At 43.3% G+C, this 26,711-nt stretch overlaps 1 protein-coding gene across 1 annotated transcript in view; it reads left to right on the top strand.

Annotated features, from left to right (window-relative positions):
- The first annotated feature begins 9,940 nt into the window (after positions 1 to 9,940).
- The window catches only part of nr5a2 (nuclear receptor subfamily 5, group A, member 2), a 62,643-nt gene continuing 45,872 nt past the window's right edge, over positions 9,941 to 26,711 (top strand). Inside the window, exons 1-4 of the mRNA XM_035648140.2 lie at positions 9,941 to 10,636; positions 13,889 to 14,007; positions 17,704 to 17,845; positions 25,241 to 25,953. Of these exons, the coding sequence (XP_035504033.1) occupies positions 10,555 to 10,636; positions 13,889 to 14,007; positions 17,704 to 17,845; positions 25,241 to 25,953 (1,056 nt within the window). The 5' untranslated portion in view covers positions 9,941 to 10,554. The remainder of the gene's footprint in view (positions 10,637 to 13,888; positions 14,008 to 17,703; positions 17,846 to 25,240; positions 25,954 to 26,711) is intronic.

The following is a 26,711-nucleotide window of genomic DNA, read 5'->3' as shown; positions in this document are numbered from 1 at the left end:
AACCTCATCGATCTCGTGATTTCTGTGACTTTGACAATATTGCTGATTAGATGTCTCTTGCTGTGGGGGAAATGACCCTCAAACAAAGTGAAACAATATTAGACTTCGTGAAAACAGTGACGGCAGAGAGACAGGCAGAATTCCAAACAATTCAATTAATCAGTGATGGATTATCCATAATCAAAGTACAACCTCTGTCTTCGTCGACACACTGTGTTCCCATGTGACCCTTTTCTTGGCTCAGGTGTCGAAGATTCGAAGAGAAGAACAAAAGAACATAAATTTCCAGGACCAAATTCCTTCAGTCAAAGAGAGGAACTGGCCGTAGATACTGTGCCCTAGTGTCTCCATGACTAAACATTATGGCACAGTTAATGGTTAGGATCTCCATATTTACTCTCCATTAAGTCTTAGCACACACAGCAACAGACACACACACACACACACACACACACACACACACAAGCTGGCATAATGACCAAGTGACCTGCACATCACCTACTTCTCTAGGCCTCTCACTTAGAGGTAAGCAAACACACACAGAGAAACACACACGTCACCAAAAATTATACCTTCACAGAGAGGAGAGTAAACACAGACTGGAGCAGAACTTTATCAAGGGGAGACAATGTCCAACCCCCAGCCCTTCTTTTGAACCCATAAAAGCAGCTCTCCTGGCCTCCTCACCCGCGGGACTTTATGGATCTCTGCTGCAATTAGGCTTTATTAGCCATTCTCTGAATGACACAGCACAATGACTGCCCTAATTGAATAGCAAAACACTAGATTAGCCCCTCAAACAGAGCAGCAATGGAGGATTTAGATTCGAAACATTTATAACAAAGTGTACCGCAAATGTGCAAGGATTTGTCTCGGTGGTGGTTGCCTGAGGAGGTCTTTTCCACCTGAGCTTAATGTAAGAGTGCGTCAGCAAAATTAAACTATATTCATACAATATCTGAAATCATTCGTATTCCATACCTTTTCTGTGTACACACTTTCTCTATTAAATTAATTACAAATAAGCACTGAAAAAAATACGTTTCACAGGTGGGGTTTTTGTATGAATGCCAAAATATGCAAAATGGAGGCTTCAGATAGAAAAGTAAACTGAAAGATTGCAGACAGAAGTTGAGCCTTACTGTGTAAAATGCAAATGTGAATGGATTGGAGTGGACATCTTAATGTTCTACATTTTGGCAGAGGTGGAGATGTGTGTTTCTTCAACGGCCTGTTAGCGGTTCTGTGTCATTAGCGCAGTGTTGAATGGTTTGGCAGCTTTGTAGAAAGGGACAGGGGTTGGATAAAGGGAAAAGGGAATGGTCCATTGGGCACAGTTTTGTGTCTGTGTGTCTGTGTGTGTGTGTGTGTGTGTGTGTGTGGGTGGGTCAGCCAGAGGGGATACGATGTGTCTGTCACAACTGACCGCTCTGCGACCACAGACACCAGTCGACCAGCCACTCGTATTTGTAACTGTGCGTGCGTGTGTGTGTGTGTGTGTGTGTGTGTGTGTGTGTGTGCGTGTGTATGTGTTTGTTACAAGCAGAGAGAGTAAGAGCAGTCCACACTTTTTCACTATCCAGAAAATTACAGCCTACCGCAAAATGACCCCAGGGTCACTAAAAGTGTGTGAATGTGTGCATGCATGTGTGGGTGTGTGAGTGTGTGTGTGTGTGTGTGTGTGCCTCAGACAGAAGAGTAAAGCAATCTACAGCCCACATAATTACCCAGGATTCACCTAAATTCCTAAATAAACAGTGATGTGAATAGAGGTGAATGGAGAGGAGAATTTATAGTCAGGTGTGTATTTGTGTATTTGTGTGTGTGTGTGTGTGTGTGTGTGTGTGTGTGTGTGTGTGTGTGTGTGTGTGTGTGAGTGAGTGCGCGCATCTCTGTCACGAATGACCGCACACTCACCTGGCGACTACAACTGCTTCAGCGAGAGGTCCTTTTGTCCTTGTATTCAAATAGCCGAGTCTGTATAGTGAATGATGAGGTTGACTGAAAAATCCATCCAAAGACCCTCTGTTATTTATCATTACTCTGTGATGTTTGTTCCATATTCTCTATATGTTTGGCGACAAAGTGCTGCAGTTTACTCCTACAGTATACGTGGAGCCACTATTCCGCAGCCTGCTGCTTCTTCTTGGGTTAGTGAATCACTGTCTCACCACAAATGTTTTTAATTTCATTCTGGAGCTAAAAATTAAAAAAAAAATATTCCTAAAAATGAATACTTCGCTGAAGTGTTAACAACACAAAATTGAAATAAAAAGCATCAGCCAATACTTGCACATTTTAGCAAAACACATATTTATGACCATATTTACAGCCTGACTCAGGATAAAAATAGCGGTGAGCAAAGATTATGTCACCAAATATTATTTATTTTAATCCTGCCTGCAATGGGATGCAGTGTGGGTTGAGACGGAGATCTGGCTTCCTGACACCAAATCATAGGAGACCGGTAAAGGCCTTTTAACAACATGTTGTCTGACCCTTTTCTTGAAAGACTGAGGCCGATGGTGGTGAGGCAATAGTCATAAAGACGGATGGGATTATAAATCGTGTCTGTTGAACACACATGGGTTTATATTCAGAAGTGGACAGGGCAAAAGAAAAATTTAAAAATGTCAGGTCTGTGACATTATTCATGGGGACCGGTTAAAGAGTCCACACGTAAATGTGAAGATTTAATAGAATAAAAATTGTGAAACGGCTCCTTGTTCTTTCTTTACATGAGCGCGGCTGGCCAATTGCTGCAGCCGTAGCTGTTCAACTTAGACTAATTTTCTCAAGAAAAGTTCAACGAAGAAGCTATTTTGGACAAATGCTTTCATATGAGTAACAAGTCCCATTAAACACTATTGTCACTTTTTAAAAAATATATTTTTCAGATTCTCAACTATGCATCCTGAGCTGCGACACTTAATAAGCATTGTCACATTTAGCAACAGCAGACGTCCTCTGATTTTCAGTTGTACCTAGGCCAAGCAAAAAAAAGCCTCACTTAAAACTGCACGCTAGCGACTGTACGCCTGTCCGAGGAGAACAATGCCGTGAGCTGACATTCCTCCTGCAGCTGTTTTTGGCATCCGCACTCACTTGTGGGAACCTCCACCTGAGAGCGGGCTACCCATGGCATGTCACCTGACGATGCTAACGCGAGCTGCTGTAAACAAACTTCCACAGATAAGACGGCTGATAAGGAGTGTAAAGTTATTAATGCATGCACATGGCAACTTAAAAGCAGACTCTCTCTCACACATGCACACACACACACACATGCACACACACACACACACACACACACACACACAATCGGTATTTCAAATGAGACCTCACCCTGGTTTGTTTGGTTTTTTTGTTGCGACCTCAACACCTGACAGTGTTGGGAGAGACCTATTGTTCCTCCTGCTGGCTCTTGAAAATAGAAGCTTATAGGAAGCAATGAACAATGACTGTTACATGACCTGCTAATGGATCCAACAGTCACTCTGTGCTTTGCAATGTAGTTGTGTGTTTAGATAGCGGGAGAAAGGCTGCATGTACATGTGCCATCACACAGATTAAGGAAAAACATATGGTCTTTAAACAGAGCGACACGACAGCTCTCGGGCCTCAGCGTGCATTGCTTTTGCAGAGGGACATAATCTGAAATTTAGTCTGTTATTTGTATTGTGACGAGGAAAACTCTTTCATGTTTGACATTCTAGGCATTGAACTGTTCCTTTCAAAAATTCATTTAGAGTCTGTCCAACAGGAGTTCGCTGAGGAGGCCCGCGATGAAGGAACACGTAGAAAGGAAGTCAAGGGTATAAGAGCTGCAGCAGTCTGACAGTAGATATAACAATTATACCTCTGGTCCGAAAGAAGTTGCTTGGGAAAGAACCAAGACGCAGGCAGATTAATTATCATCCTGGACATGACGGAGTGTGTGTGTGGACGGAGAAGTGGTTAGGTTGTGCGAGTCACAGTTACCGCAGCATATATTCCTGGACATTCTCCGGCATAATGTTTATACTGGGTTGAAATGAGTCGGCGAATGTGCTTTCTCACACTCCCTCCACAACTCTGTCTCATATTCCATATTTAACATCTCCCACCTTAATTGTTTCTCTCCCTTCTCCGCCTGTCCACTGTCTTGCGCTGGCTCTCTTCTCTTCTCTCCGCCTGGTTTTAAGAATTCGTAAAGTGCATGCAATGTCAAGAACGCAAGTGATCTACGAAAAATTATACGACAAACTTCTAACATCCCACAACAAAAACATTTTATAAGTGAGACCGCAGTAGACAATCCATCATCTGACACCAAAATAGTGGGGCGGGAAAGGACTTGTAGATGGATGGAGGTATGCATTTTTGTCTTCCATTTGTCTGGTTTCAATTCCCAATTCGTATGAGTAGTCTGGTGTAAGTTCACGCAACAGTCTGCTCAACTATACATCTATCGTTCTATCTATCGTTCTATCTATCTAGTGATGCTATTAGTAATACCATAATATTACATTGGCAACGAAGACAACTACCTGCCGAATTGACAACCAATCAATGTCAAGTATAGGTAGACAAAGCCCACTTAGGTGACAACGCCAGGACGTACGTATGCGTGTATGTAACATATAAATACGTATTCGCTTGTTGGAAAAATTGTTGATCTTTTTAATAAAAAATGCTTTGGGCCACGGTGACACAGAGCAGGTCAAGGCTTGGTGCTACAAAGTGTCTGATGAAATGTTATTCAAATCGGAGTGAGGGATGATAAAAGACATAGTGGAAGGGGGATGGAGGAAGAAGGAAGAAGGGCATCGGAGTGAGGGAGGGAACCGAGAGCTCGACAGGGAGCTGCCCCGTTAATGTCTCTGACAGAAGGAGAGGAGAAGAGGATGAAAGAAGAAGCTCTACACAGAGCTGAATATCCTGCTAACATCTCTGACAGGAGCTGAGTTGAATGCAAGGCAAGAGGAGACAGAGAGGAAGCTGCAAGGGGTAACGCCCGTCTGCACCTCTTCACTCCATTACTAGAGTAACATGTAGAAGGAATAAAACAACAATACACCTACTTTATGGTCAAATGAATAATAATAGTGTTGTTCAATTGCCATACACAAATGAGACTTTGAATGTATTGCATTTTTAAACAACTTTTTTCAAACAACCCATACAACCTCTCCCTTCCTGAAGAAAAGACGATGTTGCCCTTCTCACCCTCTCCGAAGATGTGTGTTGTCTCTTCAGCGCCACAGAAAATAAATATGTTGCACATTTTACCGATGCAAGAAACGGGAAAAGCTTTAGTAAGGACTAAATTCAACTTAGGACTTGTAAGGTAAAATGATGTGTACAGTACAAGCGAGAGGAGGCTAATCGTCTCAGTGATGCTGACATATAATTTATTTGGTAATGATTTCTCACAATGTACAGTAAGATCTGTAAAGTTTGTATCTGCGGCAAAAAAATGTCTCATATCTGGACTTTATATTTAGGCACTCAGATGCCAGTCCAACCTGGAAATATTCTGGATACATGGGTTGTTGTTTTTTACCATTAAATATTTACAATATATACCTGTTTTTTCTTTTTATTTTACCTTTTTAAGGGTATAAATCAATAAAACGGGAGTGCATGTGTTCTTCAGCTTACCTCGCTTTTATGTCTTCTCAACCATTTGACAGAGAGATGACCAAACTTCTGGGACAATATCGACGTCGTTTCACTTGAAGTTGTCAGCAGCAAACTTACAACACTGAAACAAACACCCATGCGCGGACACACGCACGCACACACATACACACACACACACACACGCACGCGCACGCACACACACACACACACACACACACACACACACACACGCACACACATACACACACATGCACACTTTTCATTTTTCAGTCAGAAGAGCCAGTCTGTGTTTGAACCCCTGTGAGGTTTATCTCACTAAGCCCAAATGTCAACACTTGAGGTTGACAGACTCAGTTTCCTCCAATGATCCAGTGACCGTCCACATCCAAAGACCTGGAGAGCCGCAGGTTGACAGCAGTTGACCTAGGGCACAACAGAAAGTCAAGAGGACATGAGTTACGCCGAGGAATTAGGGAGACAAAACGAAAAAGGCAAGAGTGTCATGCAGGAACATAAAACTATCATAAAAGCCAGTTTTTGCGATTGGTAACAAACGTTTTGAAAATGCTCTGTGGGGCTACTATAGTCTATGCCAGCAGAGACACTATGAGGTGGTGGGTAGCAGCAATCATGAAAGACAACATTTTTCTCACTTCTAACTGATCCCCTATTTTTAATTTCAGCATAGCTGATCACATGATACATCTTTGCCATGTAAAGATTCTACACTCGTAGGCAAATGGGAGAATCAAGGGGTTAACTGGGCCAGTTGATAAGCAGCTCTGTAGTTCAGGTTATCCAGGATGGCCAGTGTTAGTCTTGGTGCAGCCAGATAACAAAGAGATACCCTGGGTATGTTGAACTTGCTGCATAGTATAGGCATCAGATGACGTATTGCAAAATGCTATCATTTGTCAACTTAAAGGAGAGAAAGTGGATGGGGGGGTTCAATCCACAGTCAGCTCACGTGGAGCTAATGCGATTTAGTTCTTTTACTCTCAAGACCGTTTATATTCTTTTCTTCTTCTTTTTTTGCAAAGTGCTGTCGTCATGTGCATCTCAGCACAACAGCACACAGACTCTTTTTTTTCACAGTTTGTGACCTGCCCGGCACCAAACAGCCGGGAAAAAAATGAGCAACCGTGCTGGTTAACAATTGCAACTGCTTTCAGACTTGCACTGGAGCCTGGACATTTTCCTCAACTTCTCCAGAGCGGCTGAGTGTGAGAACGCAAATGTCCGCCAAAAAAACAACATGTCCCTGAACTTTTCCTGACAGCCCCCCGAAATTTCTGGAAATAGTCAGAGTGAGCATATACGTGAGAAGAAAGCCAGAAATTCTCTGGAAGATTCACAGGAAGCGAGTTGGCACTCTCTACCCACATGATTCCAGATAAATGGTTGTGTTTATCTGAGTCTGCCGGATGTGTAAATAGGGAACTGTGTGTCGGCACGTTCACCATAACAACTTTGTAAGGTGACAATTAGTCGGTCTTGTTGCACAGTTTCCAGTGGCCACAGAACAATTAATACCTACGTTTGCTATATTTGCAGTATAGGAGGAGTGATTACACTTTTTACAATCTCCTTCATCTGTATTTACTTTTTACAGTTTAACAAACGACCTCTGCTGACCTCCTGCTTTCATCTTCTTCCTGTGTTTTGCTTACATCAGTGATGCTGCCTGTGTCGTGCTGCCACCATTCTTTGTTTTGTTGTAGGGGTTGTTGCTCTGTTCTGCAGTATTTATAGAGGCTGTGTACATTATCTTCAATACAGTGTGTGTGTGTGTGCGTGCGTGTGTGTGTGTGTGTGTGTATGGAGGAGTGATTTCCTGGTTATGAATAGGCAGAGTGTGCTGATTATAATTTAATGATGTGTGTGTGTTACAATAGTGAGGCTATTGTTATTTGATCAGAACTAATCGGTCATACATGCAGACATTCAAAAACACAAATGTGCATACAAACATACACACACAAACACAAATGCAGACATGCACGCACACACACACACACACACACACACATATACTCTGCTGCAGATGTCACCAGGTAGCCGCATGGAAATGTGTGTGTGTGTGTGTGTGTGTGTGTGTGTGTGTGTGTGTGCGTCCTTGCGGCCAATCAGATGAATTCAGAATATCGTAAACTGTAAAAACTTGATGTCAGTGAGGTGCCACCTCTCAGTTTGACTCCATCTCTCTCTCTCTCTGTTTTTTTTATTTCATTGGTAGAGGACCGTGATGTTCTCTGGTAAATCTTAATAAACATTGTTTTTTTTTCTCTCTCTCTCTCTATATATATATGTATGTATATATATATATATATATATATATATATATATATTATTCTCTGTTTCCATTTATTTTTCAGGTTATGTGACTTTATTGAGGCTGTGAATTCCAAACTAACCTTGTGAATGAGAATCTCCACTAACATTTTGTAAATGGTGTCTTTTTGTATTTGAACCTTTTGACCTGTCTTCTATCCTCTCTCTTTTTTTCTGTGACCCTCTTTACCTTTCTGTACAGCATGCCCCTATGTCTCTTTCTCTCTTTCTCTCTCTCTCTCTATCTCTCCATATAGGTTAATCATTCCAGCAGTCTTTTAATGCCAGAGCAGGTCTTATCAGTGTCTGTGTCATTTTATAACCTGACCCTCCCCCACTTGTCCCCCTTCATCCTCAGACTGCAAGTGACCATTCTTTAACCAATCAGAGCCCAAGCCTTAAAAGTGTACTGCTGTTTAGCGGAGCCTCCTGTACTTGGTCAACACTGTGGTTGATGTGCTGGTCACCAAATACAAAAAAGAATCTGCGTACATGGGAGGTAAATAAGGTTATTAGATACAATAAACCGCAGGAGAATCCAGTTGTTTTGTAGAGTTCATGTCAGGACCTGTTCGGGGCAAGTGAGCCTGTTAGGTGGGTGTCTTCTGACTGTGAATTGATTTTTCATGAAAAGCAGCTGCAGGTGATGATGCTGCATTAGCAGCCCAAAGCACATGATAACTTTTATGCTATTTAAGTCATAATGTCATGAAACCGACGTTGCCTTACTCATTACACCATGGGTCCTATATAGGTTAGATACAATATACTGTAGATTTACTTGATAATTACATAATTACATAATTTGAACGTACTCACCCTGCTCAGCTTTTGAATTGAGTTTTAGAAGGTTGGTTGTGCAAAATACTCACCTAGAAAAGAGAGTCATTGGAAATTTAAAAAAAAACAAGTGTCGAGGACAATTATGCAATAAGTCATATGGAAAAATGGTCAAATTATCTGACACATAGATGTTAAAGGTGTGTGTGTGTGTGTGTGTGTGTGTGTGTGTCTCCCCCTGCTCGTCCTCAGTGGCTCAGGCCGATCTTAATAAGAGAACAGTGTGTGTGTGTGTGTGTGTGTGTGTGTGTGTGTGTATGTGTGTGCGGGGGGGGGGGGGGGGGGGGGGGGTGTACAGGGACGTTGCCGCATATGCATACAGTCTTTGTCTATTAATTTGGAATTGGCTAAATAGCCCGAGTCTGACGTCAGATCACTAATTGATCCCTGCTCAGCCAATTACTGATAGTAATTCAGAAGCAGAGGAATAATTTATTGCGTAAGGGGGGAGATTTGATCTGAAAGTAAAGGACATTTAAAGCCCGAGGCCGCCGCTGCTCACATTTCCCCAAAAGTTAAACTGAAAAAAAAAAATCAACTAAGGCTTCATGGGTTAATTTACGTTTTAAATATATGTTAGCTGTAGGTCTGATGCAGAATTGATTATGCCCCAGCATTGTATGAAAGAAAGAAAGAAAGACATAGCCATTATATTTACTTGATTATGTTTTTATGAGATCATAATGATGGGTGATTTTGAAAGTGTAATTGAGTTGTTCTAGATGAGCACAGAAGCGGAGAACATGATGCAAAAAAAAGGATTATTGGGTTTATATTATATATATATTTATACATATATATTGCAGATAAAGATGATGAGTTTTATTTCTATGTATAATTTTTTTTTTGTTAAACTTAACATTATAAAAGCGTCCGTACCGGCGCGCGCGAGCTCGTGGTGAGTCTGCTCTCACGTGCCACCGCATCGCTTCTTCATCCCCGCGCTTGATTTGCTCGCTCTCCCTCCGCCGTGATGTCCGTCGTTAACGGGATTTTTACCAGCTGAGATTTGGGAGATGTGGAAGTGGAGGCTTTGAGGCGATGTTTCCCGGTCGCCTCGCCTGATTGGACCGGAGAACGATGATGTCAGACGACCGCATGCGCCCCGGATTGGAGCAAGCGGAGTAAACAAAGCCGCGAGGAGGAGGAGGAGGAGGAGAGGTCTCCACATCTCCAGACGGTCCGACCGACACACCGAATCCGACTTTACGCACGGGAGAGGCCGGCCCTGGTGGCGCGTACTCGTCTGCTAGAGCTTGAAAGTTGCACTGACAGTCCCACTTTGATGGGCGACGCGCTAAAACAGACTCTTGGGAGAGCTGAAGGGAAACTTACCTCCGTCTCTTACTCCGGACAGTGTGCGGGCTCCTCGTTTAATACACGAGACTAAATCAGCGCGCAGCTGTAGGCTATCGAAGGAAGCGCGCGCCTGCGTTCGGCTTTATAATTGCGGTTTTGTCTTCTTTCTTTCTTTTTTTTTCTTTTTTTCTTTTTTAGGCACAAAAGCAAATATGACCACCTGAATTAGTGAAGTTGGACCTGAGCAGACAGACGCCGGCTCGTGCCACCCGGTCGTTTGAATCAGGCGTCGTGTTCAGAGCGATAATTGGAAGACAGGCAGACAGACAGTGAGAAACAGACAGTGAACTGAGGGTCGGGGTGCACTTGGTTTGAGGCGTGCGTGGGAACGCGTGGCCCTCGCGTCCAGGTGTCCCGCCGGGCGGTGCGGAGTCTCCAGCTCGGGCCGGCAGCGCTGACATGCTGCCCAAAGTCGAGACTGAATCCCTGGGACTCGCTCGATCGTATGGAGAACAGGGGCGCATGCCAAGGAATATGCAAGGTAAGAACTGCCATCGATCTGAATCCCTTCAGATTTACATGGTAGATTAATACGCCTCCAGCACGTGCGGTGAGAGTTATCAGACTGGAAGTCCTCAGCCGTGCGTTATTACCTCAGAGTCACCAAAACTTGTGCTCACGCTTATTTCAACTGTAGATGGAGAGGTGACTGCAAATCGAGGCTGTTGTTGTCTGATGAACGCGTAAAATTATTGGACTCGTATTAGCTCATTATTTTAGATATATGTCTCATAGTTTCTGCTATTTGCTCTCAGTCTTTTCCCTCTGATTTTAAGACGCGACATGTGCAAATCAGACTTGGATTCACTCTATTAAAACGTGTTGGCCCGTCATCAGATAAGGATGATTGCCAGGTGTCACCCGTGCTGGAAGTGTGCGTGCGTGCGGGCGTGCGCACATGCAGGTCGATTTAATTTGGTCACTTTTATGGTTTTACAATGAACCGGTTGACTTTGTGTCGGCGGTGGTGTCTAATACGCAGCAATCGAAAAGCAATTAAAACAACTTGTTGACCATTTATTAAAAAGAAAGAAAACTGAAAAGAACCGCAGAGCGTAAATGTAAAGGTTGGATTTAGTGATTTGCCCCCAGCCAAAAATATTTGACCTCTGGTCAGTTGACTTGAGTCTCATAAGCCTGATAATTCTGGTCTAATTCATGCCACTTATAAGACATGGTAAAATTGTTGTAATTGCGTGACGAATAAATCCAAACTAATATTTGATCTTGACACGTGTCTCTTTCGCAATTTGTCAAACGCTGGCCAAAAAATGATGCAGTTTCAAAAATCAGGTTGAAATACATTTTAAAGAGGCATCAAATATCACTTTTACGATGCTATTCTCATGTACATATATTTTTTCATCTTCTTAACTTTTTTCTTTTCTTTTACTACATCTCATTAATAATGTCGAACACTGCGGGCACATTTGCTTTCAGATCTTTAAATGTGCGGTTTTACGAACGTGCAGCTTTGATTGAGAAGAATATATATTTTTTTTGCTTTTACAGATTGGTCACATTTATTAAAATTCCCTGTGGCATTAATTAAAAAAAAAAAAAATATATATATATATATATTATTTTTTTTCTTGATCTCTTTCAACAAAGTAGCCTGCACTTAAAGCAGCAGATCTTTAAAGAGGGGGGCCGTCATGATAAACTCTGTCATTCCTCTGCGGTATGAACGGACAGTCAATTAGCCCGCTGATAACACCCACAACACGAGTGGCTGCTGCAGAGCCCCGTTATCCTCTTTGCACACACGGGGTGAAAACAGAGGTCGCTCGGAACCGGAGAGGATTCGTTCTCGTGTTTTTTCGACGCACATGTTTTCGGGGGAAGTGCAGGAGCAGGTGAGAGACCGAGCGCTGCGTCTCTGCATCTCCACGAGGAACCACGACCTGGAACCGGGCTGCACGAGCTCGTCTCCGCCATAGGGAAGCAGGAATGTTTGAGTGTGATTACCAACATCTTTACCTTTAAAAAAATAAATAAATAGAAATTGGTCAATCTCTTGCAATATACTGCAGCACAACTCCGCTTTTAAAGCTGTTCATACAGTTCATTAAAAATGTGTAAACATGGTATGTGTAGAAATAAACTGCAGAAGCAGTGGCAAGTGGAGATTTTAAAATATACGAATAAAACCCTGGAGGAAGAAACGTTTTCCTAAAGGCCATATGAGCGTTTCCAAGTGGAGGTATACTGTATTTTGTTTCTGTCCTATTTACCACGGCCTCACCCGCTGCGCCACCGCAACCAAGGTCCGGACAATCTGTATTTCCTTTATTAAAACACGTCCGAACCTGCAGCGCGTCAATGCAAAGCATTTTGCCCCATTCCCCCCTTCTCCTTCTTCTTCTTTTAGTTTTTTTTTTTTGCTGGCGCTTTAAAGCAGAAGAAAGTTCGGAAACGGAGCTCGCCTTTCGAGCCTCCATGTGGGAAAAGAACCGGGCAGCTCGGTGGAACTTGTTGCTTCAGCTGGAAATATGCGGCGCGCGATGATCCCAGCAGGGCAACGCGTTACCAAACCAGAAATCACGTCTGATTAACAAGGTCCCGGTGAGCAGACGAGTGGATTTTGAAGTGTGTGCAGAGGAAAAGTGTGTGTGTGTGTGTGTGTGTGCGTGTGCGTGTGTGTGTGTGTGTGTGAAGGCCTTTGGAGGGCGTCGAGTTGACAAAAATATTTCCACTTTTACAGCCACATCCACTGAGGCTTTCCTGTTTGATCCTGGCTGCGTTTTTGTTTTTTTTTGTTTTTTATGATTACGGCCATAAAATGCTTTTGTAACTGTTGTAAATGTCAGTCTGACTCTTTGCTTAGCGCATCTTATCAATGCAACTATTTCTAATACACCGGGGGGGGGGGGGGGGGCTATACAACAAATCACCCCAATAATACTGAAATCATTTACCACACTCTGCCCGATATCAATGACAAATAAACGTGGAAATACATTTGAAAAGATAGCCAAATGTTTGATACTTTGCAAAATTGCAATAATCGGTTAATTCTGAAGAACTGCCGAAAACGATTTGTGAACAAGAAAACAATATGTCACGTATTAATATCAACTTGTAAAATGGACTCATTTTTTTCCCAGCGCACGCAGAACGTCACATTTCATGTCCCACGACATCATAACGCACGAAATAAACTCGAGATATTGCCCCGGAGCATCGCGGGTGATTCTTTGACAGGAAAAACGATGTTGGTTCAAGTTGGTTTTGGAATTTTCTCTTTTCTCTCTCCCTCTCTCTTCGCCTGCAGAGATAAGGGCTTTTTTTCTTCCTGTGTCTTCATTTGTCTGTGGGCGGTAACATGCTCTCCTCCAATCCTTAACTCTAATATCTCTCCGTTTCCCCCAGCGACTTCACGACTTAGATGCATGCATATTTATGAGGTTCGCTTTCTTGAGCCTTTTTCCTTCTTCTTCTTCTTCTTATTTTATTTTACTCGTGTCTGGAACGAACGTAGACTAGTAGGCGATAACAAGGATAAATAAATGACTGCGTCCTCTCCCTCCTGATATTAAACATCCAAAAGTCCAAAGGGAACTTTAAAAATAAAAACTCATTCGGTTGAGACTTGATGGATGAACGTGGGCTTTTGGAAAAATGCATTGCTCGGCACGATAATAGACCTCTCTCTCTCTCTATCTCTCTCTCCCTCTGTGTGTGTGTGTGTGTGTGTGCGTGTGTGTGCGTGCGCGTGTGTCGGTCTTCGCAGCACCCCAGATAAAAATGATGGACTACTCTTATGACGAAGACCTGGACGAGATGTGTCCCGTTTGCGGAGACAAAGTTTCTGGATATCACTACGGACTCCTGACCTGCGAGAGCTGCAAGGTGAGCGCCCCACACTGGGACACGTCCGTGTGTGGCTGACAGTGTGCGTCTGTGGCTTTGTGTGCGTAAAAGGTGACCTGCCCGTACTGGCTTTGACGCATAGGATATTCCTTTCGTCAAAATTGTCTCTAGCAGTGAGGTGACAGTTGTTTAAAGTTTCCTGATTGGTGGTTTTTAATATCATAAAGCCTGTCAGTGTGTTAGATTGTGTGGCATGAGGTTTGACAGTTGCACAAGCGTGTCTGAAGCATCAATAGTCAAGCATGGACTGAGAAAATGCACTCTTGGGCATTGTTATTTACCTTATGAGTTTCATAATTTCCCTTGAACATTGCACGTGCAGCCATATGTGTGCTGTACGATTTGAAAATAGACCCTATACTTGCATGGGTACTTTATGGTTGTTATATTTCTACGTGGCTTTGGCATATTTCAGCGTTGTTCATCAGTGGAGAGGCAATTTTTTTTGCTATTTTTGCTCCAGTCATGTAGCCGGCATTGACTCCCAACAAGTGTAGTAGAAGAGTAAAGTATTAAGTTCCCCGCCGTTAAATTAACAGGAAAAGCAGCGGCAAAGAGGCCGAGGGTCAAATATTGTTGTGACAGTTGATCCAGCAAACTTTTCCTGCGAGTGTCAGTGGATTTACCAAAGCGGTGCAGGGCTTGGAAATGCAACAGGAGTTTCAAACGCATGCGATGGGGTTTTGTAATTTTTTGCAACCACCAAAAATAGAGGAGGGGTGGAGGAGGAGGAGGAGGAGGAGGAGGAGGGTTTAACCCAGAAAGCAAAGCACACAATCATAATGAATCTGTTTGTACAAGCCGGGTCCCACTGTCTAAAACTCTCAACGCGAGTTCATTAAGAGCACAGCAGCATTGTGTGGTTAGTAAAGCATTTCCATACACGTGTTAATAATGAGGCTACTGTTGCCGCTATTAATTTGAACTCTATCAACAACCTATTTGTCTCTTTCTGCCTATGTTTCCACGGTTCACCTCAGCACTGAGCTAATATGCATTGCCCGAGTCATTCTTTTTTTTTTTTGTCCAGTAAAGCTGTCAGCGCAAAATTAAGCAAAGACAAATGTCTCTGCGTTAACACTATTCAATGTGAAATTGCAGCTCGCAGTATTGATGCGGCAGCGCACATTTCTCGCCTATGTGGTCATTATTCAAAGCAGATGTTATAGATTTTATCCTATATTATGACCTTGAGATGCTAAGCACTTGCTTGAAGGGAGTCGGCGGCGGCGGCGGCGGCGGCGGCATCTCTGCTGCTTTTTCAGCCTCGGCCAGGGCTTGTGTTGGAGAGCCAGTCCACAAACACATCTCCCCGTTAAGTTGAAGCACTCCGCTGTGTTATGTGGATGATGTATAGATGAAGAGGTCTGTCATACAGCGGCGCAGCCTATATCCTTGTTGAAGCATTATAACTGATGGTTTGCTATTGATTATCCCTAAAATGCAGGCAGTCTATTCTGTATAAGTATGATCATCAGTGCTGAGGTGATGTATCAGTTTGTTGACGTGTTACCGGCTCCTTTTGGCATCAAATATCCACATGAGCCCAGCAATTACATGGTAGTCTTAGTTTTCTATTAAAATTCAAATAACCGTTTTTCAGTTTAAGTTATGCACTGCCGGCTTCACATTTTGTGACTACCTGGTATGTCAATGGTCAGCATTTGTAATGAGTTTTTTTAGATGGAATCCTCCTTTTAATTTGAAATACCCTGGGACCCCTCCCTTTGACCTCCCACCCCCAAAAAACGGCGCCGTGAAAACGACATATTTATTATCAGATTTTCTCAAGCTTCGGTTAGTTTGCCAGTGTTGGCCTCAGAAACACACGTGCACACACACACACACACACACACACACACACACACACACACACACACACACACGAGACAGAAAGAGCGAGCGAGAGAGAGAGAGAGAGATAGAATCACACAAGTACCGATTCTTCACTTCAGCCCCCTCATAATCCCACCACCTTCCCAAACACAGACACGCACACACACACACACACACACACACACACACACACACGTCCCCTTTTATTCACAGTGTTGGTTCACAGGCACCAGCCCACAGAGAGTAAACATGGAGCCACATCATACCTGTTAGTTCAACAACAACAAGCCAAAATGGGCTTCATGTTCCTCACTGTGCACACACAGGCCTCATCCTATACGCTTCCTTTTGGGAGATTTAAATGCTAAAATTTGGGCATTACAAGCAACTTGTAGGAAGCTTGACAGTCAGAGCCGCAGTGGATATATAAAAATATGATCTGCGGAAATAGAGCAAGTTGAGGTCAAAGGTATATTTTTGAATTTAGCACACGTATTTGAGTGAAATGAGCAGGTGCAGGAGACAGGGATCGGAGGAGATACGGGGATTAATCTGTGAATGATATTTTTCCCGCTTCTTTGTCGGATTTGCTGGTCAGTGTTGACATGTTGTAAAAAGCTGTTTCCTGCTTGTATTCAGAGAGGCCGTCTTTTAGGATAGAATTCCAAGGTCTGGAATACCCAGCCACATCTGATAATTTATCAAATTCAACTTAGACATTATTTGTACGAACGTCTCATGTTCTTCACAGCATGAGTTTAGACTTTATGTTAATAAGTGGCTGTTTTCGTTCATCCTTTGGGCAAAACGATGTGTTATTTGTAATGTCAACAGAAACAACACTTGCTCGCAGCAATCCCTTATACTCATGAAGAGGAGCCTCGACGAGCGGCTTTTCTTGGTTTGAACTGCAGGTCAAACTGGAGCTTTTCAGCGAGATGTCGTCCGCCTAATCTCCAGAAGTGATATTGTGTGGTTTTTGAAGCGTGGTGTAATCCAGTTTGGTTCAGATATTTATAGCACACGCTGTGTGCTAAGTGGAAAATTTGGAAGAAAGTTCTCTCTGAAGCATGGATTTATTTAACGCCGAGGGGTCGATAATCCAAAACTGAGAGCGTTTTTTTCGGGGACGAATCAGGCAGTGCAGATTGTCAATTAAATTTGTGTTTGGTGAGATATTGACAGCTGCATGTCCTTTTTTGAAATATATTTTTATTTTTTTTAAGGAGCAGGTTTAAGGATTCTCCTCCTAGGTTATGGATCTAGAATACGTTAATACCATCTTCCCTTCGTTTGATTTTCACTGCGGCTGCTGCCAATAATTAATTCCACGTTGCAGGTATGAATATCTGTAATCCCGGAACTGTGAATTATGGATATAATTTATTGGATTTTTCTAGACTCCTGTGCTCATATTTTTCAATAATTGAGTGGAGAGAGGAAAATATGCTTTCCACATAAGTTTCTGTAAGTCGTGAATAGAGACTATTTAGGACAGGATTGTAATTTTTATATCTCATGCAGTGAAAACAGTGAGTGCAGCAGGTATGTAGAGCATTTATGTTTAGCTATGTAGGATATTACAGAAGTTTATGAGAAAAAAATCCTCATGTGACTCAATCAACCAATTGGCTTTTTACAAATATTTAGTTTGTTTCTTTTTATAAAAACTGAAGTATAGCTTTCAAAACTTCATTGTGTGTGTGTGTGTGTGTGTGTGTGTGTATGTGTGTGTGTAAAAGCCTGTCCCTCTCCATCTGTCTGGGAGAGTGAATGGGCCAATTACCATTGTGTTGCAGGGGTCAAGCAGGTTGACGTCTGAATTGGTTCTCTCCACAGGGCTTCTTCAAGCGCACCGTCCAGAACAACAAGCGCTACACATGTATAGAGAACCAGAGCTGCCAGATTGACAAGACCCAGAGGAAGCGCTGCCCGTACTGCCGCTTCCAAAAGTGCCTCACCGTTGGCATGAAGCTAGAAGGTACAGCAACATGTTTCTATTTTTTCCTTGTTTACATCTCAGGTGTTGGGCTCATGGCAGGATGACTTACGTTTTGCTGTTGTGGAGCTTCTGCGATGTGCTTCCATCTAAAAGATATGGAGATGAGAGAAGTTCAGAAGGGTTTAAAAGTGCAACAATAGCTATACATAATGTGTAGCTGTCACAAGTCTGGAATTTAAAATAAATCAAGACAAGAGAAAGTGTTTTCATGTCCAAACAACCAGTGACTGAAACTGGCCATTGGGATTTCAATATTTTTCTCCAGGGCTCTGAAAGAGAATGGCTGTTACGAATAACTGGTAACAAGTTTTGGATAAAGTATTAAGAAGTAAAACTACATTCCAAAAATATTTGGTGCAAAAGTTTCAGCATTCAAAGTGACACTTCAGTAAAAGTTCAAATTACTAGCAAAATGTACTAAAAGTAAAAGATAACATTGATAACATGATGTAGAAAAGTCTCCCATGTAAACTATTTTATTGTAATATTATTTCTAATGTATGAATGTGCAAGCACCATTTTGTTGCTGTAACTGGCCGCAGTAGAACTTATTTTAAGTATACTTTATCTAAATATCTATTTGTTTAATCTTTATTTAACCAGTTTATATAATAATAATCTGTAAAGTAACTAGTTACTAAAGGTGTCAAATAAATGTAATGGAATAAAAAAGTAAAAATATTTCTCTCTGCATCATTGTAGAGTAGAATGACAAAAAGAAACTAAAAGGAAAAACTCAAGTATTGTATCTGAAACATACTACAGTATAATACTTGAGCAAGACAATACAGTACTTAGTTACATTCCACCACTGGGAGTAACTAGACAGTGTCTAGGTGCCACACAGCCTCCATACGTGCTCATATTTTACTTTGGGAGAATAGTTATCTTTTCACAGTGCACATATAGGATTGGGTTTCACGGTAAACACCACTCACTACAGTGTGATATAGAACATCCAGATCCAGTGAGTTTGACTGCTTTCTGGGGGCTGCATCATATATATTTGAAGGTTTAATGCCTGTCTGTAATTACTGTTTCTGAAAGTTGGCAAGGAAAAAAATGATAATGTGGAGCAGCTCAAAGTGGAGGTGGACTGCTTCTGGACTTCAACAGAGATCTTTTTAAAGAGATTCTAGCAAAGTTCAGGTAAATGGCAGCGCAAGTCTTTTTCCATTAATTCACAGTGGAACTCAGTTAATTGCAGCTTTGCAACTCACTTTGGAAACTCAGAGCAGGGGGGGGGAGAAAAGTTTCCCTATGCATCGATATATTCACAATTGGAATACCCGCTTTGACAAAATGATTGCCTGCATGAAAGCTCACGATTGAGTTCGTTTAAACATTTGACAATGAACAGAATGTGTACCTTATGAAGAGAAACCTTTCATTTCAACCAAAATGTTGAAATCCGGCGTTGCTTATTAGTATTTGAGATGGGGTCAGGGCGAGTTGTGGGGGTATCTGGTAGCTGCTGTGCACTTAAACTTGCCAGACAGAGTAATAGATAAAATATTAAACTTGGCAGCAGGGCGAGAATGGTAATGATGATACTTTTGGCAGCCATTTCGAGGCCTCTTTGTTTAATTTGAACGCGGCTCAGAAGCTTGTTTAAAACGCGGACTATCCAGAAGTGACAGGGTGGCAGGGCAAGAAATGTTCTTCGCTGTTCAAAGATAATATTTAAGATCAACTATTTTTCCACACATTAGTTGACAGGTTTTTACTCTGAAATCACAAATTCTGGCGGGAACAAATGAGCATTCAAGGAGTATTTAGAAGCTAAACATATAAGTTACTATTTTGCTAACCAGGGGGTAAAATTTTGAAAATACGGCATATAATTTTCGTTCTTTAACAAGGTATTATGTTGATCATATGGTTTCAGTTAAACACGGAAATAAAAATCTGCACACATTTGTATTTTGAACCAAGTGAAATATCCCTAGGTCCCTGGAATGCTCACATACGATTGAGAAAACGTAATATGTTAAAGACATGAGACCCCGAGAGGATGAAATTAAAGCAAAGACGGCCTAACTAAAATCTGTCTGGAGGCTTCTCCCTTTACCTGCCATGTGCGGTGTAATTAATTGCTGTTAATTGTGAATGGCCGCTGGGCAGAATGTCCCGGTCTGTCATTTTCCAGCTGACACAGGCGGGGGGGGGGGGGGGGGGGGGGGGGGGGGGGGGGTAACGTCTGATTTGTTTTGCTGGTGGTAGCTTCAGCTCGGGGGGTAAGACGGGCCCTGCAGTGCTCTGTCAGGGGCCAGAAGCTCCAGTGGGCGACTCCTGCCACGAGCAGTTGAGACCTCCCAGACAGAAAGTGTGACACCCCTCACCACAAGCGCACTGTATATACAGCTCTCCCTGGTAAACACATACATATATTCACGAGAAGCCCAGAAAGGTGTTTCAGAAGTCCACGGGCAAGCGGGAGAAGATGTCGTTTAATCTTAAAAAAATAAAAAACAAATTAAAAAAAATAAGCATGTGTGTAACATAGCTGTGGCAGGGAAAAGGAGATTGAGGGCCATGTGCTCTGTTCCTGCAATCTTTTCATTCCATCGCACGGCAGCTTGCAGCAACATGTGAATTCAGGATACCAAGTGCAAACCAAATGTGGACCAAGAAAAAGAAAAATATGTGAGGGAAACTTTAAAGTTGACTCAGACTGTCATTTCTGTCTGTATCTGTCACTATTTACTTTTGCCTTGCTGGTGTGGCTCAGTGTCTTTCCTGTTCGCTGACAAGTTTGCCAACCAACGTAGAGTTCAATGTTTTTTTCTGTGAGCGCGGCAGAAATCTGTTTGCGCGTCTGTGTGTGACCGTGCTGGCAAAGTTGAGGGGAAGGCAGTGAGGCGAGGCGAAACAGCAGCCGGGCTGTCACATATCAGCGTTGTGACGTGTTTATCGCCCCCATCCCGGCTCCCAGAGATCCGATGGATTATCTAAAGCTGATAACAAATCAAAACTAGTTAAACCTCGGCGATGCTTTGTCTTTGCACAACGCAGGAAAAGAGAAGGTTGTCAGGCCTTATCCTGTTCTCCGCTGTTTGCCTCTGCCACAGGATAAATGACAAACCTCCGACTCAGTGTGTAGCAGTGAAGACACAGTGTGCTTTTCAAAATAAGATCCCGCTTTCTGCCGTTTCCTGTGATACTGACGAGCTGCCAGGGGTGTCGTTAATATGTCTATGGGCGTACCTTACAACCTAAACCCTGCTAATATTTGTAAGTTCACAATCTTATTATGTATCATAATCTTTGGCCATAAATCCTTGTTTAGTATGTTAATTTATCCTTTTCACACTCCCTCTCATACACACACAGTGATGACAGAGCAGCCTCACACTCATCCAACCACACAGAGCACAAGCCACTACGCTGCGTCTTGGTATGCACTGAAGCATCTCAGCAAGTGTTGACTCAGAGGAAAAAAAAAGGAGACAAGGGTGGGAGAAAAAAAGAGAAGCCACATCCCATTTAGGTTCGAGTCATTAGCATGTTATTCTCTAAAGCCGATGAAGCATGCAGTATCTGAACGGCTCCCACTGGTATGATTTTCCTTCTTATGCTCGCTGGAAGTTGCCCCGCATCGCATGCTTCACTGAGCTGCCTAATGTTTCCTTCACCTGTGCATCATCTTAAAGACGGAGCGGAACGGTAATGTTTGTGATACCGGGAGTTGGAATGAACTGTTTCCACTCTGTTACTAAGAAAGGAAAGTTGATGACTCACTATCTGAAAAAAATTATATGATTTTAACAAACAAGAATGATGGCATTAACAATTTCCCCTGATTATTGATTCTCTGGTTTTGGCACAATTTTGAGATACTGAATGTCAGGAGATATTTTCTAACCTCAAACTGCGGACATGCATTGTTTCAACATGACAATATACAAATTTAAAGTGGCCTTTGTCGGATACTAAACCTAAATTCTCTTTTCTTTAACATTCACTAGACTTTTCACTCTCACAAACATTACGGACCCAGTTCACACCGGCTTCCTCATGTGTCATGTATTTTTCCAGTAATTTTTGTTTTTGTTTGTTCTGAACCACTTTGTCGACAGGCAGGTAATCCGTCATCAAATCTGTAATTCAGGGAATTAATTCATTGATTACTACAAATGCAAAACATATATAGGGCATTCAGCAGAAATTACGGCTACCACCAAAGTGTTTTTATAGTCCTCCCCTGCCTCTCTCTGCCTCTACCCTCCACTTTTTTATTTCCTCCCTGTCTCCAGCCTTCTCGCTCTGATTTGTCTTCCATCAGCCTCCCAGTACCTGCGTTGGAACCCGGGGAGCTGTCCCATTACTTATGCATAGGTATCATAGGTATTCATGTGTGTGCATGGGATAGGGCGCATCCGGAGCAGGGGCCGGGGCCCCGACATGACAAACAGGGTGTCAGCAAGGCTCCGCGAGACCCATTAATATGCCGGCGGCCGACAGGGATCCTCACCTACGCACGCTTAATATTCCTGTATATTAAACAACCATAAATCAGAGGATATAAGCGCTGGGGGGCTGTGTGCGCTTGTGTGTGTGTGTGTGTGTGTGTGTGTGTGTGTGTGTGTGTGTGTGTGTGTGTGTGTGTGTGTGTGTGTGTGTGTGTGTGTGTGTGTGTGTGTGTGTGTGTGTGTGTGTGTGTGTTTTAAGGGGTAATGTGTAGGTGTGTGCAGAGAAAGTGTGTTTAAAGGATGCAGTGTGTGTGTGTGTGTGTGTGTGTGTGTGTGTGTGTTTGGAGGTGCTCTCAGAGGGTAAGTCAGGAGAATTCAGAGAGGACGACAGCATCAGCTTTTTAGCCTTTCAGCCTGGCTTTAGGCCTAAAGCCTCACCGCTAACGCACAACATCTCTTTACTCAGATCCTGTTCTCACAAACACAATGAATGTTTCTTTTCATCTATTTAAATAGAAAAAAAAAACTGAAGGGAGTTTCTTACAAGTGATTTTCTTTTCTTTGTGGCCTCTACGTTAACGCTAAATCCAGTACTCATTGTTGCACCTGTAGTCCTTTTTCCCCCTGCCTTTTCCTTTTTCCTCTTTTCAGTAGTGGTGGGTTGTCACCATCACGCTAACTACTCAGTTTGTCTTGTTTATGCCACATGAACTAGGCTTTACTTGTCACTTTCAGAAAAAAGACTATCGGCAGTTTTGTTGCCATTGCTCCACAAGCTTTCAAGAAAGGGATATTCTTATTTTTTGGCATGACAACATTTACAAATGAGTGCTTTCTGTTCATCTAGTTGTATGATAAGTTTGTCACCATAAGATCAACCCCTGCAGCATCCAAACCATTTCCACCTCACTCAACACACACTCATGCTTACACTGTCTTCTTCCCCTCCCCCTTCCATTTTAATCAGTGTTACATGCATGCAAATCACCTTGTTTAATTACAGACAAAGAATCTGTGCATGTGTTTGTCTGTATATGTATGTGTGTGTGTGAGATGGTGGGGAGACCTGCAACCCCCCCCTTCCCTCCAAGTCTTGATATTCATGATGTGATGTGGGTCCCTGGGTCGGAGGCAGGCGAGAAGGCAGTCAGGGCTTAATTTTGTTTTCCCAGTAGGGCCAACTATTAGTTTCTCAGCTCATTAATTACGCTGTTGTGGAGAAATCATTAATAGTTAAAGTTGCCCTACAATAATGTATAATGGATACATTTGACGGGGCTCCTGATTTCTGCCTTTTTTTCTTTGAAATGTGATCAATTTTTAACGGTCATGATTATCTCTGAGCCTGGGCACCGGAGTTGACCTCAAGCATGTTGGGAAATGGTAGTGTGTGTGTGTGTGTGTGTGTGTGTGTGTGTGTGTGTGTGTGTGTGTGTGCGCGCGCTTGTGTGTGCGCACGTGTGTGTTTGAGCTGTCGGGGGCTCTCTCTGAGGTGGCGCAGTGTCTGGTCTGCTCTCTCCTCTCTCTCTGTGATGCGTTCCATGTTGCCCAGTGTGCGTTTGCATGTGTGTGTTTTCAGTAACAATATATGAGAGAGAGTGTGGGTGTTATAGTGTGTTTGTGAGTGTGAGTGTGTGTGTGTGTGTGTGTGTGTGTGTGTGTGTGTTTGTGTGCCTCCCCTCTTGGCTCCACTCATTCAGATCAGTGACAGACACTTTTGTGACGGAGGTCATTAAAATCACTCCCAAGGCAGCTCAGGGTGTGTAAGACACAACTCCTGCCCCCCACCCCCCACCACCCTACCCCCCCTGCTTAGTCCACACCCCTTTTTCAATCTTCCTCCTATGTTCCTCCACTCAGCTTGAGCAGACCCAGGCTGACTCACCGCGCTATCCACCAAATCCATGTATTTGAATATACAGTTAAATATGTGGGTTTATTTATTTTTATTTATTTTTCAAGGACGGTGGCAAGACTGTAGCGAATACAATAAAATAAAAGCCTATAGTATTCTTCAGTATTGGCATTAGTGAGTGTTTCTCATGTTGCGCAGTCTCCCAGACGTCCGTTAGCTCGTGGCACACTGCGCTCGGTGAGTAAGAGGTAATTAAGTATGAATAATTAACACCAGCGCTCCCCGACTGGGAGACAGCAGAGCAGCTTCCCCATGGCAGCAGTGGGCCAGATCACACATGGCCCTTGTAGCAGTCCACCGTGAGCCGGGCTCGTTCATTAGAAATACCCACGGCCCAGACTCGTTGTGATCCTCACCACAGGATCCTGCACTGAGAGGGAAGGCAGGGAGCATCGTGGGTACGTTTGGCTCGTCAGGAAAAAAAAAAAGAACCCCAATTTGCTTTTTGTCAGCCTTTCCAGCCTTTGGGGTTTTGCTATGAAAAAAGTGCCTGCTAATGGACAGTGACATTTGAAGCTTTTAGTTATTGCATAATCAGACAGCATAGTAAAACATGTATTTTGGAAAAGAGAACTTGAATTTTCTTTGAGTCCACACCAATATCAAGTGTTTGAGGTATGTATTCCCTGAGTGGTAGACAGAGATAGGCAGCTGTACAGTGATCGTTCAGCAGAGCGCTTCATAGACGTTTGTGTCAATGTCTGGTCAATGAGTAACGGCACTATCTGTTTAGAGCTGCTGGGTTTAAGAGTCAACATGTAAATGTCAAGTGTAATCACCACAGGAACACCTTTGCCCTACATACATGTTACAAATGAGGAGATCACCTCTGCAAATATGCATATAAATACATGGAAATATCCTAGTCTCACTTAAATATAGAGGATTTAGTCCTTAATGTTGCACTCCAGATCATTTGTTATGTGTGGGAGTTGCATGAACACTGTCAAGGATGCGTAACATGCAAAACAAAGAATGAAATACTGTACCATCCTGTTAATTCTGTCCTTTCTTGTCTCCCTTTTCACCTTCCTGTCTGCCTGTCAGCTGTGCGGGCGGACCGCATGCGTGGCGGTCGAAACAAGTTCGGCCCAATGTACAAACGTGACCGCGCTCTCAAGCAGCAAAAGAAGGCATTGATCCGGGCTAACGGCCTGAAGATCGAGGCCATGACTCAGGTGATGCAGGCCGTGCCCACCGACCTCACCATCTCCTCGGCCATCCAGAACATCCACTCTGCTGCCTCCAAGGGCCTTCCACTGAGCCACCACACTGGCCACCACACTGGCCACCACCACCACCACCACCACCATCATCACGCCACTGCCCTGCCCCCCACAGACTACGACCGCAGCCCATTTGTCACCTCGCCAGTCAGCATGGCAATGCCGCCGCATGCCGGCAGCCTACAGGGCTACCAGGCAGCCTACGGACACTTCCAGGGCACACGCACCATCAAGTCAGAGTACCCAGACCCGTACACCAGCTCGCCAGAGTCCATCATGGGCTACGCCTACGTAGATGCCTACCAGTCAGGCTCTCCGCCCAGCTTCCCCCACCTGATCGTAGAGCTGTTAAAGTGTGAGCCGGATGAGCCGCAGGTTCAGGCCAAGATCCTGGCGTACCTGCAGCAGGAGCAGGCCAGCCGTGGCAAGCACGAGAAGCTCAACACCTTCGGCCTCATGTGCAAGATGGCCGACCAGACGCTCTTCTCCATCGTGGAGTGGGCACGCAGCAGCATCTTCTTCCGTGAACTCAAGGTAGGTGATCAAGGTCTATTGGTGCTTTGTTTGCAAGTAAATTTGAAAATGTCTTTACAACCATATTTTCATGCTTTGGCCATGATACCCGGCAGCATACGACAATTCAAGCTTTGATTCAAATGGCAGAAACTCTGCAGGCCTTCAATAAATGATCCTGTCCTTTGTTCTAACACTAAATCCTTCAACACATTGTCTTCTGTGATAGACAGTACTTTACAGAGTTCAGAAACATCATTTGTTCAATCCCTCATCTTCAATAGACCTTTAATCTTCCCTTTTTAATACAGCAGCTCAACTCTAAAGCAGATAGTAGCACAGGGCTGTGGGGGGCAAGAGGGGGTCTGCTTGTGGCTGCCACTGCCACATGTTGTCTGTCCCACTGCCTGATCAAAATTCAGCAGCCAGCTACATTTTTGCGTGTGTGACACATTTTTTGCTGTGGGTTGTGAAAACTACAGACACTTTTCGTACTAGCCTAGTCCTCATCTGAGGGCTTGATGTGAAGTATCGCCCTGAAATGAGCTGACAATTACAATCCATTTGATTTTAATTCAAATAAAAAGGTTACTTGTGAAAGACATGCTTGAAAAGCATATTGTAATCTGCCAATTCTCTAAAACAAGAACAGCGTGTTCTATGACTGTCAATTACGGACAATGAATCAAACTGACCAATAGCAACCGTCCGCCAACGCTTCACTGTAAAAATGTAATGATGCCCGCTTATTCATTGCAGAGCCCGAGGGACCGTTTCTG

This window comes from Scophthalmus maximus, chromosome 13, assembly GCF_022379125.1.
Source record: "Scophthalmus maximus strain ysfricsl-2021 chromosome 13, ASM2237912v1, whole genome shotgun sequence".
NCBI classification, from domain to species: Eukaryota; Metazoa; Chordata; class Actinopteri; order Pleuronectiformes; family Scophthalmidae; genus Scophthalmus; species Scophthalmus maximus.
Note: the sequence above shows the minus strand (reverse complement) of the source record. Positions and strands in the feature narration are given on the sequence as shown.